Source organism: Apostichopus japonicus, chromosome 8 (genome assembly GCF_037975245.1).
Source record: "Apostichopus japonicus isolate 1M-3 chromosome 8, ASM3797524v1, whole genome shotgun sequence".
NCBI classification, from domain to species: Eukaryota; Metazoa; Echinodermata; class Holothuroidea; order Aspidochirotida; family Stichopodidae; genus Apostichopus; species Apostichopus japonicus.
In genome coordinates this window covers 1043701-1059481 of record NC_092568.1, presented here as the reverse complement: position 1 = coordinate 1059481, position 15781 = coordinate 1043701, and the positions used below count along the sequence as shown (strand labels likewise).

General features: G+C 37.3%; 1 protein-coding gene across 3 annotated transcripts in view; it reads left to right on the top strand.

Moving 5' to 3' along the window:
* The window catches only part of LOC139971201 (sodium/calcium exchanger 3-like), a 148146-nt gene that overhangs the window by 54890 nt on the left and 77475 nt on the right, over positions 1-15781 (top strand). For 2 of the 3 annotated variants that reach the window (XM_071977461.1, XM_071977462.1), the window contains exons 3-4: positions 4923-5020; positions 15161-15306. In XM_071977461.1, the coding sequence (XP_071833562.1) occupies positions 4923-5020; positions 15161-15306 (244 nt within the window). The remainder of the gene's footprint in view (positions 1-4922; positions 5021-15160; positions 15307-15781) is intronic. The other variant, XM_071977463.1, reaches the window with a different exon arrangement.

Sequence of the window (15781 nt, the reverse complement as noted above, 5' to 3'; positions counted from 1 at the left end):
TTGTTTTGACATATAGCTGTATATTACAGACCGATCACTAGCCTATTAGTCTACAGCTTGATAAGTGGTGATAAACTCCTTAAGAAGAACTTAGTTTAGTTTAGTAGAAAAAAAGGATCAGGAGGGACACTCAAGTCCCCATCAAGGACCCTATAGGAGAGAAAACATGAAGACACAAACACTCAGACACTCAGAACTTATTTCTGTTATGGTTGATGTTCATCTTACCTATATTACAGATAATCCCTGGCCTATTAACATATGCCTTCACCACACGATCCTTGTATATATGGACACATGTATATAACAGACCAACCCCTCGTCTGTTGGCCTATAGATGTCTTAAATTCTGTAAACGTCTTGTATAATTATATATGGCCTCATATAGTCTTTACAACCTTGGATGAACATCATACATAGATGTATATAACAGACCAACCCCTCGCCTGTTGGCCTATAGATGTCTTAAATTCTGTAAACGTCTTGTATATAATTATATATAGCCTCATATAGTCTTTTACAACCTTGGATGGACGTCATATAGTCTTTTGGTGCTTTATTGTTCAACACATGAGATTCATATTACAGAGAACAGTCCCTATCTTATTAACCTACAAATTACATCATTAAGCTATATATATACATGCTTCTTTCTTCTACGATAGTTTCATATAGCCTCCTATAGAAGTAATTAACCCTCTGTATTTTTGTGCTCAATCTTCCATCATGTGTGGATGAGCATGTATTAATAATGTATGCCAAGGTATCAGGTCATGTGTATGTAAAGCCGGGGGAAAGGATGTTCGGTGGTGACATTCCTGGGGGGTGGGGTGATGGGAGCTCCGGGGTCTCTGCCGATGACGACAAGAAATACTTGACACGTTGGTTTTTAGTACTTGTCCATGTATTGTACTAGCTAGCGTGTACTCTGACACCGACTAGCGAGCTCTCATAGAGCTATTTGAGAAACAACTTCAAAGGTGCTGCAAAAGCAGACAAAAACCGTAGCTAAAAGGTAAGTATAATTCTTGTAGGTGTTGATATTACTAGTGAAAGTATCATAGTGTACAGAACAATGGATTTCAAGGCTACCCCACGCCCTGAAGGGTCTCCCAATCTGAACGGCAAGGGTTTGACCAGTTCCGGTGTCCAAATTCTAAGGCAGGCCAGCTATGCCAAAAGGGCATGGCTCTACATGTATAAGTTGATGCACATCTATCTACATGCTTTCACATCTTGTTAACAAATAGCTCAGAAACTTTGCTCAGTCCAATTTTTTTTGCAAATTTTATATGGAAACCAAATTTGTTGGTTCAGTGAACAAATTTCCTCTCTCATAATTCGAAAGTCGAAGATGAAACGGTCAACGTACACAGAAAATATAATTATATTTCCTTTTCTTCCTGTTTTGCCATTTTTTTTTTATTCATTCATCTTGATGGATTATATATCGCTGGTATTGAATTTTACTGTGTGTTTAAGATTCTATGAGTGATATACCTCATCAATATATCAGGCCAGGAAAAAAGAGGTAACACGGGAACCTCGTTCCCGGGAAATTTTAGTCACTCGCGGGAAATTTTGGAGCAGAGATAAAAATATAAATCTTCGTCACTCGCGGGAAATTTTGCAGCAGAGATAAAAAAAAAATAAAAAAAACAGACAGCAAAAACATAAAGGGGGAGGAAGAAAGAAAGAAAGATGGAAAGGAAAAAATGAAAAGAAATAAGACGTGTCCGACAATACAACATCGTATGTGAACCATTAAATTAGCACATTAAACTCTATTATTACCGATTTACCGTCAGTCACTATCTGCGGGTCAATATAGGCCTACGTGCACTACGTGACCTAGGCTACACCAAATATGGAACGTTACTTGGGCTCAGCATGTTACGGGTCTTCAAAGTTATTCTGAAATTTTCGTTATTTATTTTTCCTTCAAACGATGATTGTGAAGGTTCCCATGTACAAAATCTTACCCTTTTGCATTTCACCTCATTTTGTTATAATAATTATAACGATTTAATAAATTTTGAGCCAAAACCGCAGGGAGTATATCCAGTTTAAATCCATCTTCGCACGGGACTGTATATTATTATAGCCTAGGGTACGGTACTGGTACACACTGCTGTGCGGTACTTGAGAGTTGATGCTGTAATGAAATGGATTCGTTTATTAATGCGGGGGGTTCCACGATGTCATTTATAGTTATCTTTCGCCACTTTTTTAATTTTTAAGATTTTTGTACGAAAGATTGATATTGTACGTATTGAAAGTATATTTTCTGGAGTAAACAACAGCCGATTAACGATATGAATAAATCTGTACTATTCTTATGTATGTAGTTTATAATCCCGTATTTACGTAGCCCCTATGTTACATTCTTATTGTCTGAAGTTCCAAACACGTGGTGACTTGTTGATAGTTAAAATCTTTTCATTTTGAACTTGAAGGGGTTGCCCTATTCCAATATCATGGAATAGTGGGGAACTCCCAATTTCTTTTTGCGTACGGATTACTAGTTTAATCCATGTGTGAACGTGATAATCTAATATCTTACGTCGAGTATGAATGAAGGATGGTGTGGGTTGCTTTTTTCCAAGTTTTGTGCTTTTCTTTTGGAAGTGTATGTTAAAACACAACGGCAATAATATAGCGTGTTATTTTTTATATTTTTTATAACCGTGCGTGTAAGAGTATGTACATACTGTAGCCTAGGCTATGCATATTGAATTTATGACATTGACAGTCTCGTAACTAAGTGCTTTGAACCATAGACGAAAGTTGAGGAAAATACCGGTTGTAGTTACGATACCGGGATTCATGTTGCAACAAAACGACTCATGTGCTACCGTAACATGGTTTAACACATGTGTAATACACTGGCAATCACTGTAAAAATGGGCCACCAAATCGCGTCAATTAGGTCTTCAATTTTCAAAAAGCTTCAGCTTCTGAGGGGGCACATCCCCCCTCAGACACCCCCTACAATGCGTTCTGCGGGAAATCCGACTTTGTCGGATTTATGTTCCAGGGAAAAAAACATTTTTTCTGACCGTGCAGTATATATTGACATGGTCATAATAATCTTGTGACATAGCAGGCAGGCATGACCTATCCCTTTGGCAGTCACATCTCGTCCAGACTCTGATTTGTGTTGTTTCACCTGAGCTATGCTATAGTTCAATATAGGAGGTATATCATCTGCATACAGACTAATAAATGCGTTTTTGTTTGTAATATTCACCAAACTTCCTTGGTATTGTGGTCTACATCTATTGGAAATTAAATGGAAATGTGTGCATGGTCATACACTAAATGTACGAATTTTATAAGAAAAGGAAAGGAGGAGAGTGGGATGAATTTAACACCAGGTCCATAATAATTGCAAGCTTATCCCTCTAATCCATGGTATGTTGCTATTAAACCGTTACCAATAGAAAAGATGGGATATTGACAAATGTTGGTTTAGAGAATATATCTCATTGGATATTTGAATATAGAGAACATTGCAAGTTTCTAAAACTTAGATTCACTCCTGTTTCACCTGTGTCATAACAAACATCGCTTGCTCTCTTTCATAACCCGGAAAAAATGTTAGTAATTAAATTGTAGTAGCATTGCACCCTGATTGACCCTTAACCTTTTATATTTGGGTCACAACTCACTTCTTGCTAATGATCTTATCAATTCTTATCAATTCCAAGCCCACATAAGTGTTCCTACAGGCTTACTTTGAGAGGTTGCGTATTTATCTTGATTTTGGAAATTTACTAGTGAAGGTTTTAACATCCTAATGAGCTCAGGAGGGACATAAACAGTAACAACTTTAACTGGATGTAATTTGCATCCTTGTGCCATGATGGGAAGCTAATGAGTGGGCTTACCGTAACCCTCAGAAGTTAATTTTGAGCGAGAAATTACCATACTCTCTCGTCCTAGGGATCACTCAGTTTACGACTGACGGCGCTGGGACTCATTCGATAGACGACAGGCCCCTATGAACTCTTATTTCAAAACTGCAACATTGGAACAAAAACTTTATAATTTCATTAGATCGTATTATAGACAGTATCCAACATAAAATTTAAGTTGATCTCAAAATGAGTCAATTTTAATGTTAGAATAGAAAACATGATATGTAATAAAATAATGCTTTCTTTCAAGCTGGTTAGCATATATATTTCACTTTAACCATTTATTATGACTCCATTTACTGTAATTCTAGATGATAATCTCGTTAAAGATAGCTGATGCAGAGACAAAATAATATTAAAATTCACATCAAGAGTGTGTTCAAATGTAGGCTTTGCTTTCCACTGCAGGCCTTGATAACGTGTTACAAGAATTTACCCTGCAAAACATATCATTGGGCATGGATTTATCACTCTGTGCACATAGAGTCAGTCTTTGTAGTTTTACCTGAACATGTCTAGAAGTACTTAGCTAATATTCAACAGACACTGACAATACACCCATACTGTCTAGTGTTTGTAAGGCCAGCCTATATGTTGACAACTCTTGCAAACAGATACCTTGAGAAACATTCACGACTATGTATTAGAGTATTGACAGATGTGTTTTAGTAAAGTACCAATTTTAGCTTTAGGACATACTGAGGAGGCTGCAGCCATGCTGCATAGGATCTAATCCATTGTGTATAAAAGTTTCACACAATAGAATAAACCGATCTACGCAGATAATCCCTATTGTTTTGGATATCGATTCATCCTGGCTGAGCAGGATTTTGCAGCTGCTGCAGTTTTTTTCCTTTATGACATGGTGCCTCGATGTGTTTCGATTATCATTAACCATGAAGTACCCCTCCCTATGTAGTACATCAGCCCAATGGAACACAAACAGTATGAGGTCTTTAGATAAAATAACTATCAATGACTTCATCTTTGGTTATTTTCCAGGAAATTTGTGGAGGTCGCCATCGTTGACGATGAAGAATATGAGAAAGACGAAAACTTCTTCATCGAACTTGGAAAGCCCCGTCAAGGTACGAAAGATGGTAAGACACCATGCAATCGGGTTTTTTTTGGGAGGGGTGGGGAGGGGCTGGGGAGGTGGAAGGGGGTTGGAGGTGAAGAGGAGGATGTGTTTAGACCTGAATTGCAGAATGAACTGTTGTAACAATTCTTAGATGTAGCTATTTCACATCTAACATCTGACTACATCCAATTAAATGTCAATTATATTTTATGTATGCAACCTTTTCACTGTGAAATCTTAAATTTAACTTGTCTCAGTATCCTGTTTCCACACAACAAGTGCAGTCTAGCTTTCATTTATAGAATGCTGTTTTAAAGATGAAATTGCGTTATATTGGTAAAGTGTCGTAACTATGTTCGTTTTGAACACCATTTTACTGCTTAGAAATATTTACGATAGTGTTCTGATCCATAAATATGTAAACTTGTCAAGTTTCAAAATGTTATATCTATGATATACATCGTTTGGTTCATATTAATGAAAACATCACAAAGAAATCATAACATACACAATGTGATTTGTTACACTCAGCCAATCAGTACTTTCTTCTTTTGTTTTCCGTCAACATTTATCGTCTCAAATTTCAATTACGTCTGTGAAAATATAAATAATTAATATCTATCAGAATGCAACAAAACAGGATGCAGTCATTTCAATTTCCTGGTATCTCAGAAGGATTATTACTCAATGAAGATGAAAGCTCCATGTTCTTAAATGCAGGTGTGCTTGTCACCCGTCCCCCGTCAAGAAGAGAGAAAAAAAGCGGATCTAAAAATAGGCTCCCTATATTTCTTAGAGCCCAGATTGAGAAGAAATGTCGTAAATCATTTTCTACCCATCTCCGATATTGTAATTTGTCGCACATGCGGTGTGACGGCTTTAAGTAAAGCGTCATTTTTCTCGATGGCACTCGAAGTTGGGGCTGAATCGTAGAATTAGGCGGTTTGTTAGGTGTTGACATTTATTATATGGCAGCTGCTAATCAAATTGAATTGTAGCAAGCTGCTTTCTGCCACATTTATTTCAAATTCAGGCCAACTATTAAAGTAGTCAAAAAGACATTGATTATGAACAAAATCTTCTTGGGAAATAGAAAATGCAGCGAAACAGAGAGAAAGAGAACAAAGAAATATATATATATATAAAACTAGCAGAACATGAAGACATGGTCTCAAAACACCTTTGAAGATGGCACAGAACAAACGAAACCTAGCTCTCGCCGTCACACTGCTGTGTAATAATTGTTAGATAGACGTAGGTGCTATCGAGGGCGTATGTGTCTCATATTTAGAAACAAATCTTGCACTGCCGCACAGAGGATATAGTCAGAATTCATTGCATCTTTGGGGAGCGGAGATCAGGGAAATTGAATACAAAAAGATAGCAGTAGCCAAGATGAAAAAAAGAAACATTCCATTTCATTCTTCTTTCTTTTTTGGTCATGTATACAGTTTACCAAGGGACATGTTATCAAAATCCCTGGGATAAATGTGTTTGGGTACACACAATTCAATAATCTGGCATATTTTTTTCCCTTTCTTTTATCTAATTTTTGTTGGCCTTTTTAAAGTTCTTTATCAGATCAGTTGTATATCTCTCTTTTTGCAACTCGGTAGGAGCTCAGTCAATATCTGAAAAGTCTACTTAAGACCCATTTTTTCACTTGTTCTTTTGTAAATTAATTTACTTTCTTTGTAAAGCACCTTGAGCAGTGACTTTTTTTTACTGATTTGGCGCTATATATTATTGCATATTATTATTATTATTATAAATGTCTATTTTTGCATATATGTATGTTACTTCCAATAGCATTGCTGCCCTGAGTTTAATTGTTTGCAGTCTGTGAGAGATTTAATGACCAAATGTTTTGATTGCAATTATAACAGTCAAGATTTTGCCTAGCACGGTTTCCCTCTGTGATCCGTTTTGTGTTTGTCGTCGACCAAGTACATGGTGCATAGTTCTGTATATACGTCGGTGACTCTGTTTCAGACACAACTCTTATCTTCCCTGAACTGTGTATGAATTAAGCCTTGTACGAGAGGCATTAACCTCCTAAATTAATCTCCTAAATTCCTAGTCACAATTGCTGTGGGCTACTAACATGCAATTTATGAAGTTTTCAACAGTGTAGAGTCATTGTTGATCAATTTTGACTTTTAATTCAAAAGTGATTTTTTTTTTATTGACAACAGTTTTTGTATTTCTTCATTTATAGATGTATCTAGGCTTCTTATATTACAGAGATATGACTGATAATGGTCAGTTTAATGCTTGAAAAGGCCTACTTTGTGGAAATTTTTGGGTTAATTAAAGGTGTGTTAGGTACAAAAGAATGCAGTGTGCATAAGTTTGCCTGTCATGAGGAAATGCCTGGATGTTCGGCAACAGTTAGTTACGGCTTTTGATGAGTTGACTTCTGCCAAATAAAACAAAACTGCTTACCACTAAAGAGCCTATGTGTAAAAGAGAATGTGTAAAAGTAAGAGTGCCTGACATTTCAATCCTAACAGGATCTTCTTCAGAGGCTGAAGTTGAGTTGACTTCTTCACGGAAGTGTGACACCAACAGGCAAGCTGGCTGTAATACTACAGGGAAGTGTGGACATCATGACAGTTTACTGTTATTGTTGTTGAGCCTGTTATAGACCTGTTTGTTAGTATGACTGTTGTAGATGTGTCTGTGTCTTTCTTGTAGGCGTTTGCTATTTGATAGTATATTATTGTTTTCCTGACGCATCAGGTGTACTTAGAAATGTCTCAATTGACAACAACAACGTAGAAAACAAAACGAAAATAAGAAGAGTAAGAAATGTCATCGAAACCCTTAAGTCGTGCATTAATTAGGAAGAGTTTGATTTCGACCTTCTTAAAAGTACTGATACTTGGTGACTGCATCTTTTTCGAGAGGCAGTTGACCGGGTGCTGCAACAACAAAGGATCTTCACCCTCCCCCCCCCCCAAAAAAAAATCATTTGATCTATCGTCTATATGAGAGAAAAATGATGAGATCTCAGATATTAAAAGAGGATATTTGACAACCTGAAGACCAGCAATGTAGTCCAGGAGTATAGCTGTCTAGTGATTTCTACACAAGCAACATTAACTTAGTTTAATGATGATTCTAGTGGAAGTATAACAGGAAGCCAATGAAGGTTCTTGTATAAATATAGCTTGTGAGGAGTTTTCGTGCAAAGAATGTTTGCTTTGTATTGTTCTAAACTTAATTTGGGCGATATCATAAAGTAGAGTTCCCGCAATTCAATACATGACACGACCAGCATATTATAGATGTTTTAATGTAATTAATATGGAAAAAGAGAGATTTGGTACAGAGTAATAATGCTTCTTGCATTGCTAATGCGCCCACGCAATGGTGGTATGTTCCATGTATGGAGCGTTGTGACATCTGTATAGCTACATGGTTATGTCTTGTAAGGCAGAAATGCGAAGAGTTTAATCCAAATTGTGCATGGATGTATGGAAAGCAGGAACAGTATTTAGTTTGATTTTGTTATCTGGCAATATGAGGGCGATACTGTTTTGCAGTAGTCCTCCTACCTGACGGTGTTAATGTTATACAGTTACTTATAAAAGCCTGTTGGGTCCAGTTTTCTTGCACAATATTCTCTACAGCATCCAACGAACCCCGTTGCAGATCCGATCTCTGCATCTCAGAATGTAAATTATTACACTTTCAATCGACAATGATCCATCATTATTATATTGATGCTAGCAGTTTTGAAGTGTTACCTAAATTCTTTCACATAATTTTCAATATTGAAGGACATCATTGGTGTTAGAATTCATGCATCAATTGAAGCATGTTATACAGACATGCAATGGTGACAAAATTCTCGGTAATAAGATGTTAGAAGGTATTGGGGGGGGGGGGGAAGGATCATCATAAGTACAGATGGTATCATCATCAACTACGCCAGTAGCTGTGAACAGTGAACCTCTTCAGTGATTAAATCAAGAGGCATTATAGGCCTGGATGTTTCACCTTGCACTTATATACGCAGTTCATGCTTCCAAAGCTAGGTTTAATATTTGCCAAGAGGATCACTATGATTGCAATTTGAGGCACAGCAAAGTCACAAAGTAATGGCTCAATATGAGGTGGACAGGCATCTTTGTTACATGTATTTAGTTTGATGTGACAGTATCAGTAATAATGTACTATATCATAACCCACGAGTACATAAAGAAACATTCTGGTATATTAGAATCCCTTCATCATCACATGTAGTCATAGTTTGTGTAAATAGACCGTGCAGAATGTTTGTTTAACAATCCTCTCCCACTTCCCCTTTCCCTCCCAGAATTCCTTGCACATATTTTTTGCACTGAATCTTGCATTACTCACTTAACTGTCTGCCCACAACCTTAGCACCTCCTTCTACCGTGCCTAGAATGAACTGGTAACCTTTTAACACTGTTCGCCCTCTATGACCGGCTCCTCCAGTCAATGCCCTTCCTTCTCATTCTACCATCCAAAGTCCCAACATTGTGCATTTTGTAGTCCAGATTTCCTACAGCAATTTTCCTACGGAATTGAAATTGGAAGTTTTATTATCATTGTTGTTGTTGTTTTTATTATGATAGAAATTTACTTTGAACTGTTATTTCTTTGCTTTCCTTAAAACTCGGAACATCTTGTTTACTTTAACTTGATGTACTCTGAAGTGAAAAGGAGCTATCACCATCTAAGGATAATAGCTGGAGCTCTTATTGGAACCATATCTGTTCCATCTGCATTAAAAGCCTCCTGATTTGATGTACTCTTGTAACGCTGAAAATATTCAGCAATACGTATTTACTCCACTCCTCTGTTAAACTCTGTCCACTCTACATATTACATATAACATATATGTACTGTAGTCAGTGGCGGCGGAACCGGGGGGGCTTGGGGGGGCTCAGCCCCCCCCAATGAAAAAGTTGAGGGGACAAATGCATGATAAGCCCCCCCAATATTTACCAAGGCTCCGAAACGTGCATCTGTCCATTTTTCAATGCATACTTGTCGATCTGTCTGATGCACACGTATACTATATAGGTGTAATAATTTTAGTAATTGCTGGGGGACCCTCGGCCCGTCCCCTGGCTATAGACCACATTGTCAGCCCAACCGCGTCTTCACGCCCCGTGAAAAGTGGAAGCAGTGAGTGTGAGTACCGGTAAGCGTAACACAACTTCGTCTTAGGCCAATGACTTGCCTCATTTCAGCCAGTTCTCCAACATCCCCTTACTTAGTGGCGGAGCGTCCATATATAGTCAGGGGCGGATGCCCCCCCCCCTGACGGACTCAAATGGACTGCTGGCGACCTTTTCAGCTTTTCACTACTTTTACTTATTCGCGATTATTGACTATTTTATTGCGCTCTCATATACCTATTGACATTTGTCATATTCTGTTGGTGTAATTTTCCGACAAAATGGCGACGACACCTATTTATTCTCCGTTTATCTGCAAATTAGCAAGGCCCGAAAAGGGTCATTTCCTGCAATCTAGGGAGAATCTTTACTCAAAAATTTTCTGTACGCTCCGCGCCAACCTGTGGTGGCGCTCCGCTTAGATAGTGTCGAAAGCGCCCCTACAGACCATTCTTGACCCCTCTGACCAATACCCCTAGCTCCACCACTGCCCTTACTACACTCAAAAACGTCTTTGCGAGTACACTAAGAGTAATAGCTACTCTCTTAAAACACCATCGAATATACAAATTACAATATTTTTTACAGACTTTTACGTGCAATCTGAGAAATTGCAGGCTTGAGACCCATATTTTAGGGCTAGGTATTCGCAGCATTAAACACTCGGGAAGTGCCGTTTCCGGCCATCTGGGGGTTTGAAAAAACCCAAAATTTTCTTGTACGCTCCGCGCCAACCGATGGTGGCGCTCCGCTTAGATAGCCTCCACACATTAGCCCCCCCAATAATTTTTCCGTTCCGCCGCGCCTGACTGTAGTTTATGTTGCTGCTGTGAAGAGAGGAAAGAGAGTTGTCTCATCACACAATTAAATATGAGCCAGCTGATACCTAAATGTGATCAGAAAAATAACTCTTTTTTTCCCCTTCTTTTATCTATGGCGAAGAATGTATTTTAATAGTACCCTGCAAAAGTAAATTCGATCAAATGACCTAACACGTTAATTTTGACGGGTTCCTTTTCTAGAGAGGATCTGTTTGTCAATAAAGGGGAATTTAATTGATTGCTAACATTTGATTTTGGACAATAGCATTTCTGAGGGACTTTCACTGATTGCATAACAAAATTGATCAAGTTAGATTATATCAAATGGATAGCTCAGTACATTGTGTCCATTCTAAATGATAGCATTCATTGCTGAAATGTGCGCAAATATCTGTTTCAAAACGTACATTACTGCAGGTTATTATTCATCCAATTATGACAATATCACAATTTATGCCATGGCATGGACAGTATAAAGAAGATAAAAGCTTACATTTTGGGAGACGTAGCATATTTTGATGGGGGAGGGAGAGAGGAGGGGGGAGAGGGTTGGGATAGAGGAGAGAACACTGATAATTCTTTTAAATGGAGACTACAATGTACTTGTAGTAATGGAGTGCATACTGTTTGTTTAAAATTGCAGGTAAGTGCTATGTGTAAGTACCCAAGAAAGAATTTCTAGATTACAAATATATTAGAAACACAGCTGGTCCTATCATAGTCTACATACCTTAAGTGCCACATATCGTACAGCTCGTCAGCAAATGTCATATCTTCACAAAGGCAATGTTATCTTCGGAATGAACCATCGGTCGAACGTTACCGTGTCTCAGCGGTGTTATATGCCTCTATAAAATGCAGATAAGCCCTGGGGCATATGCGATTAAATTCTGTTTGTAGACATAATGCCTGCCTTTGTACATTGCATGGGATCAAATTAAATAAACGATAAAATATTACTTCATCGCAACTAGGTTTTCATGGCGTGAATTTGCTGCAACATTTTGTCAAGATTAACTCTGCTGAATAGACAGAAAGAAAGAGACGGAGAGGTAGGTGGAACGAAAAAGAGAGAGAGACAAGACGAAAGATAAAGAAAAATTCCTATGAGTGAAATCGAATACATCTTATAAGCTGACCTTTATAATTAGAGATGTTTGGCAGCTGGTTCTGTCTCTGTAACACATTAAACATACTGGTCAAAGTGAATAAGGTAAACATTAGAAGATACAAAAATGTGTTTCAAAAAGGCGTCTTAATTGCCACCAAATATGTTAGTGTCAACTGATGTCCCTATACTGGTGAGAATTTGAAAAGAACAAGCCTAGAGTTTCACCATTGTAGTCCCTTTAGGTAAAACAAAATACTATTACATGAAATATCTCAGTACTGGCTAAAATCAAATTTTCACAAGTGTGCATCTTCCTTGAATTAATGCAAAATCAAAACTACTTTGAACCGGCTGCCGGACCTGTTTTTCAACTGGCAAGCAGTGAAATTCAGTGGCAATCAGACAGTAAATAGGACAGTGAATTTCGAGGTCTGAATTAGGGTTAGGCTACAGTACATCTGAGTTGATTCTGCATGTTTTCCAAACCTAGCTAATACCACTCAAAATATTATTGCTATTAATAACAATAACAGACCATCATATCTCTTTTCTTACTAAATGAAGGATAAATCTGCGAATAATTGTTTGATTGATTCGCAACATTTAATTGCTCGATTAATGTTCAATACATAGATACCTCATCATCATTTGCCAACAAAGGTTTCCATTAGTTCATAAGTAATTGCCACAGATACTTTCCTAATCATTACAACTACCGTACATAGTAAACATTTGAGAACATTGACACTGTTAAATTTGTTTTTAAATGTGTTTTAATACCAGAAGTAAACTTGATGAGAGTGAAATCTCCTCAGAAGTGACCGGAACATAGTCATGTTATTTTTAGAGAGAGGAAACCTACAGCCCATTTTTTATGTACCTGTAGGCCTACACTGTGTAGTAGTAACCTTTTATTATGAACGTTGTTATGAATCCTACCGGCAGATCAGGCATGCCCAGTTGATGTATTGCTGTTGTGGGTGGGTCTCATTTTACAGAGTAAGTAATACTGAATAATCCCAGTGATACCCAGCACTATCTATCCTATAGGTCAAGTACCTGTTTTGCTTATTGGAGATATTCGTATATACTTGAGTGGTTCTTCCTTGAACAGAGGGAAAAGCTGGATAATATTAACGATAGGCAAAACAACTGGATGAGTCTTGCGAGTTGCTTTCAAACAAATAACGGGTTTGGATCTTTTTTTTTCATTTTTTTTTTAAATTTCAAAAAGACAGAAAGCCATCCTTGTAGTTTTAAGTGCTTTTGGCTACAAAAACTCTGCTTGAGCTCATCCTGATAAATTCAGTTATTCAAGCCATATGATACCAAAATGGAGTGCTCCCTAAAAAGATGGAAACTAACATGGTGATGGTAAAAATCCTGTCTCATTTAAATTATGATTAAATTCCTGAGGTTCTGGATGCATTTTTGCAGTCAAAATGTCAACTTGCCTGTTTGCATTTATAGGCAACTTGCGATTGATCATGCCAAAATGCATTCAGTATAGGAGAACAGTAACCATGGTGACGCCGCTAATTGTTCCTTGTTCTTGCAGCTAAGGTCAGATATGATTGTAAATCACTTCAAATAGAGTCAATTTTTATAATGAATCTCACTTTTTTGGTCTCAAGATCTAAGCACAGCTAGGCATATGACTTTATGAGAGTCATCCATCTTATCTGTTATTATGAGAAAAGTGAGGTAATAACTCAAATATTGTAATTATTTGACATTCCTACACAGTAACAAACAAAATGTGTCAGTCAATACTGTATTATACTGTACCTCACCTTACCTATTTTACATTTTTTATTTTAATGATTTTGAGAAACTGTGTGCATTTGGAATGGTTTAGGGGACTAAATATTCCTGATTTTGGTGATCCCTGATGCTTATTCCTGATGATTCCTAAATATTTGATGATTCTCAAAGCTGAATGATGTTGTCGGCCTAACTTGGTATCATTCTATCCAAGCCATATATTATTATTCGCACATAATTGGAGATCCTTCTCTAAGCAAGATATATCTGTGGTTAAAATTATTTGGCTTTTTCTAAATTATAATTACTATTGAATCGAATTTCAAAAGTTTTGGGTACCACAAATGTAATGAATTGCTTCAACGTTCCACTCCATACCTCATTTCATCATTTCCTGACCAGTGCTTTGGGAGTGTTGAGTAAAAGATTACATTTTCTATGACTGTTAATTCCTTTTTTTTCTTTTACTTTTGAGTATCCTACCTTTGGATTATAAGGAAAAAAACTTCAGTAAAATGCAGCTGTAAAGATGTGTAAGAATACATTGTTCTTTGAAGTGTAACTTAATGTCATAAATGCCATATGTCATTGCTGTTTTTTGTGTAATGATATACTTTTTTCATATCTAAATGTTCTCCAGCTGCCAGATTGCAGGGAATAAATTGAGTGTTTGAGATTTGTGTAGCAATTTTGAGCCTTTGAATTTTGTCTCTTATAATAATAATAATATTAATAATGATGTAGATTTATCTAGTGCCACTCCAGGAAACGAGTAACTGCCCATCGTGCTTATAAAATACTATGATTCCTGTCAACAGAAACTGTTTATTTACTTCGTTCCCCGCTTACCTGTCTCCCCACAACCTTAGCACCGCATTCTACCGTGTCTAGTATGCCCTGGTAATCTTTTAACACTGTGCACCCTCAGTGACCGGTCAAATCCGGTCAGTGACCTCCTCATTCTACCACCCAAAGTGTCTACACATGTTTTTTGTATTGGGAAAAATTTTCTTTCGAAATTCGCCCGAATACCTTGGATTTTTTACCTAGAAGTTTCCTTATAGGAGTTCTAGACTTCCAACAACCTTTTACAGCCTAATAAGTATCCTTTTCTTATAGGGAAGGAAGTTTTGGGGGCTGTTTTTTAGTGTTTTTTAGACAGGTAAGCAGGTCACTCGTAAATATATAAACCAGTAAGTTTTATAATATATATACATCTCTTACACCTGTATAGAAATTTGACCATTTTTGCGTCGCGATACCGGATAAATTATTCCCTGCATTGCTTCTCTCGTTTTTCCGTACAGGGCATGATTCAGAGCCAGAAGACAACAAAATGGACGAGCTAACTATGATGACCGAAGAAGACAGACGGATTGCCGAGATGGGTCGACCGCAACTGGGAGAAATCGCCAGGATAGAGGTCAAAATCATGGAAAGCTCAGAATTTAAGGTAAATAAGATATTACAACAGCAATTGGAAAGGGAATTCTGCTCCCAAAATTTGCTGGTTGTATCTTTTTTCACCTCTAATCAAATAACTCTTTATATGAGATTCACTCCAGATGCAAGTAGGATGTGCAGTGTACTAACAAATCAGATGCTAATTTTCTTTCTAAACTTCTTTCCACCCCAAGAATTTGAAGTGAAATGGACTGATAATTAACTGGCCTTCACAGTTCATGAAAAAGCTACAATTAGTCCCTTCTTTGTAAATAGTCAAATAGGCCTAGGTATAATATCTGCTATGAAATTGTGTAGTAGGCTAGGGTTTGCACTGATGTGTATTTTGACTAGTGTCCCATGTTTGTGGTTTATGCGCATTTGTTATAAAATGATTCATACAATCAAGTTATCAAGGATATGCTTAAATGTGTACCTCTTCAAGAAGTTACATTTAAGTCTTGTCCAAAAGTGTGCAAAACCTG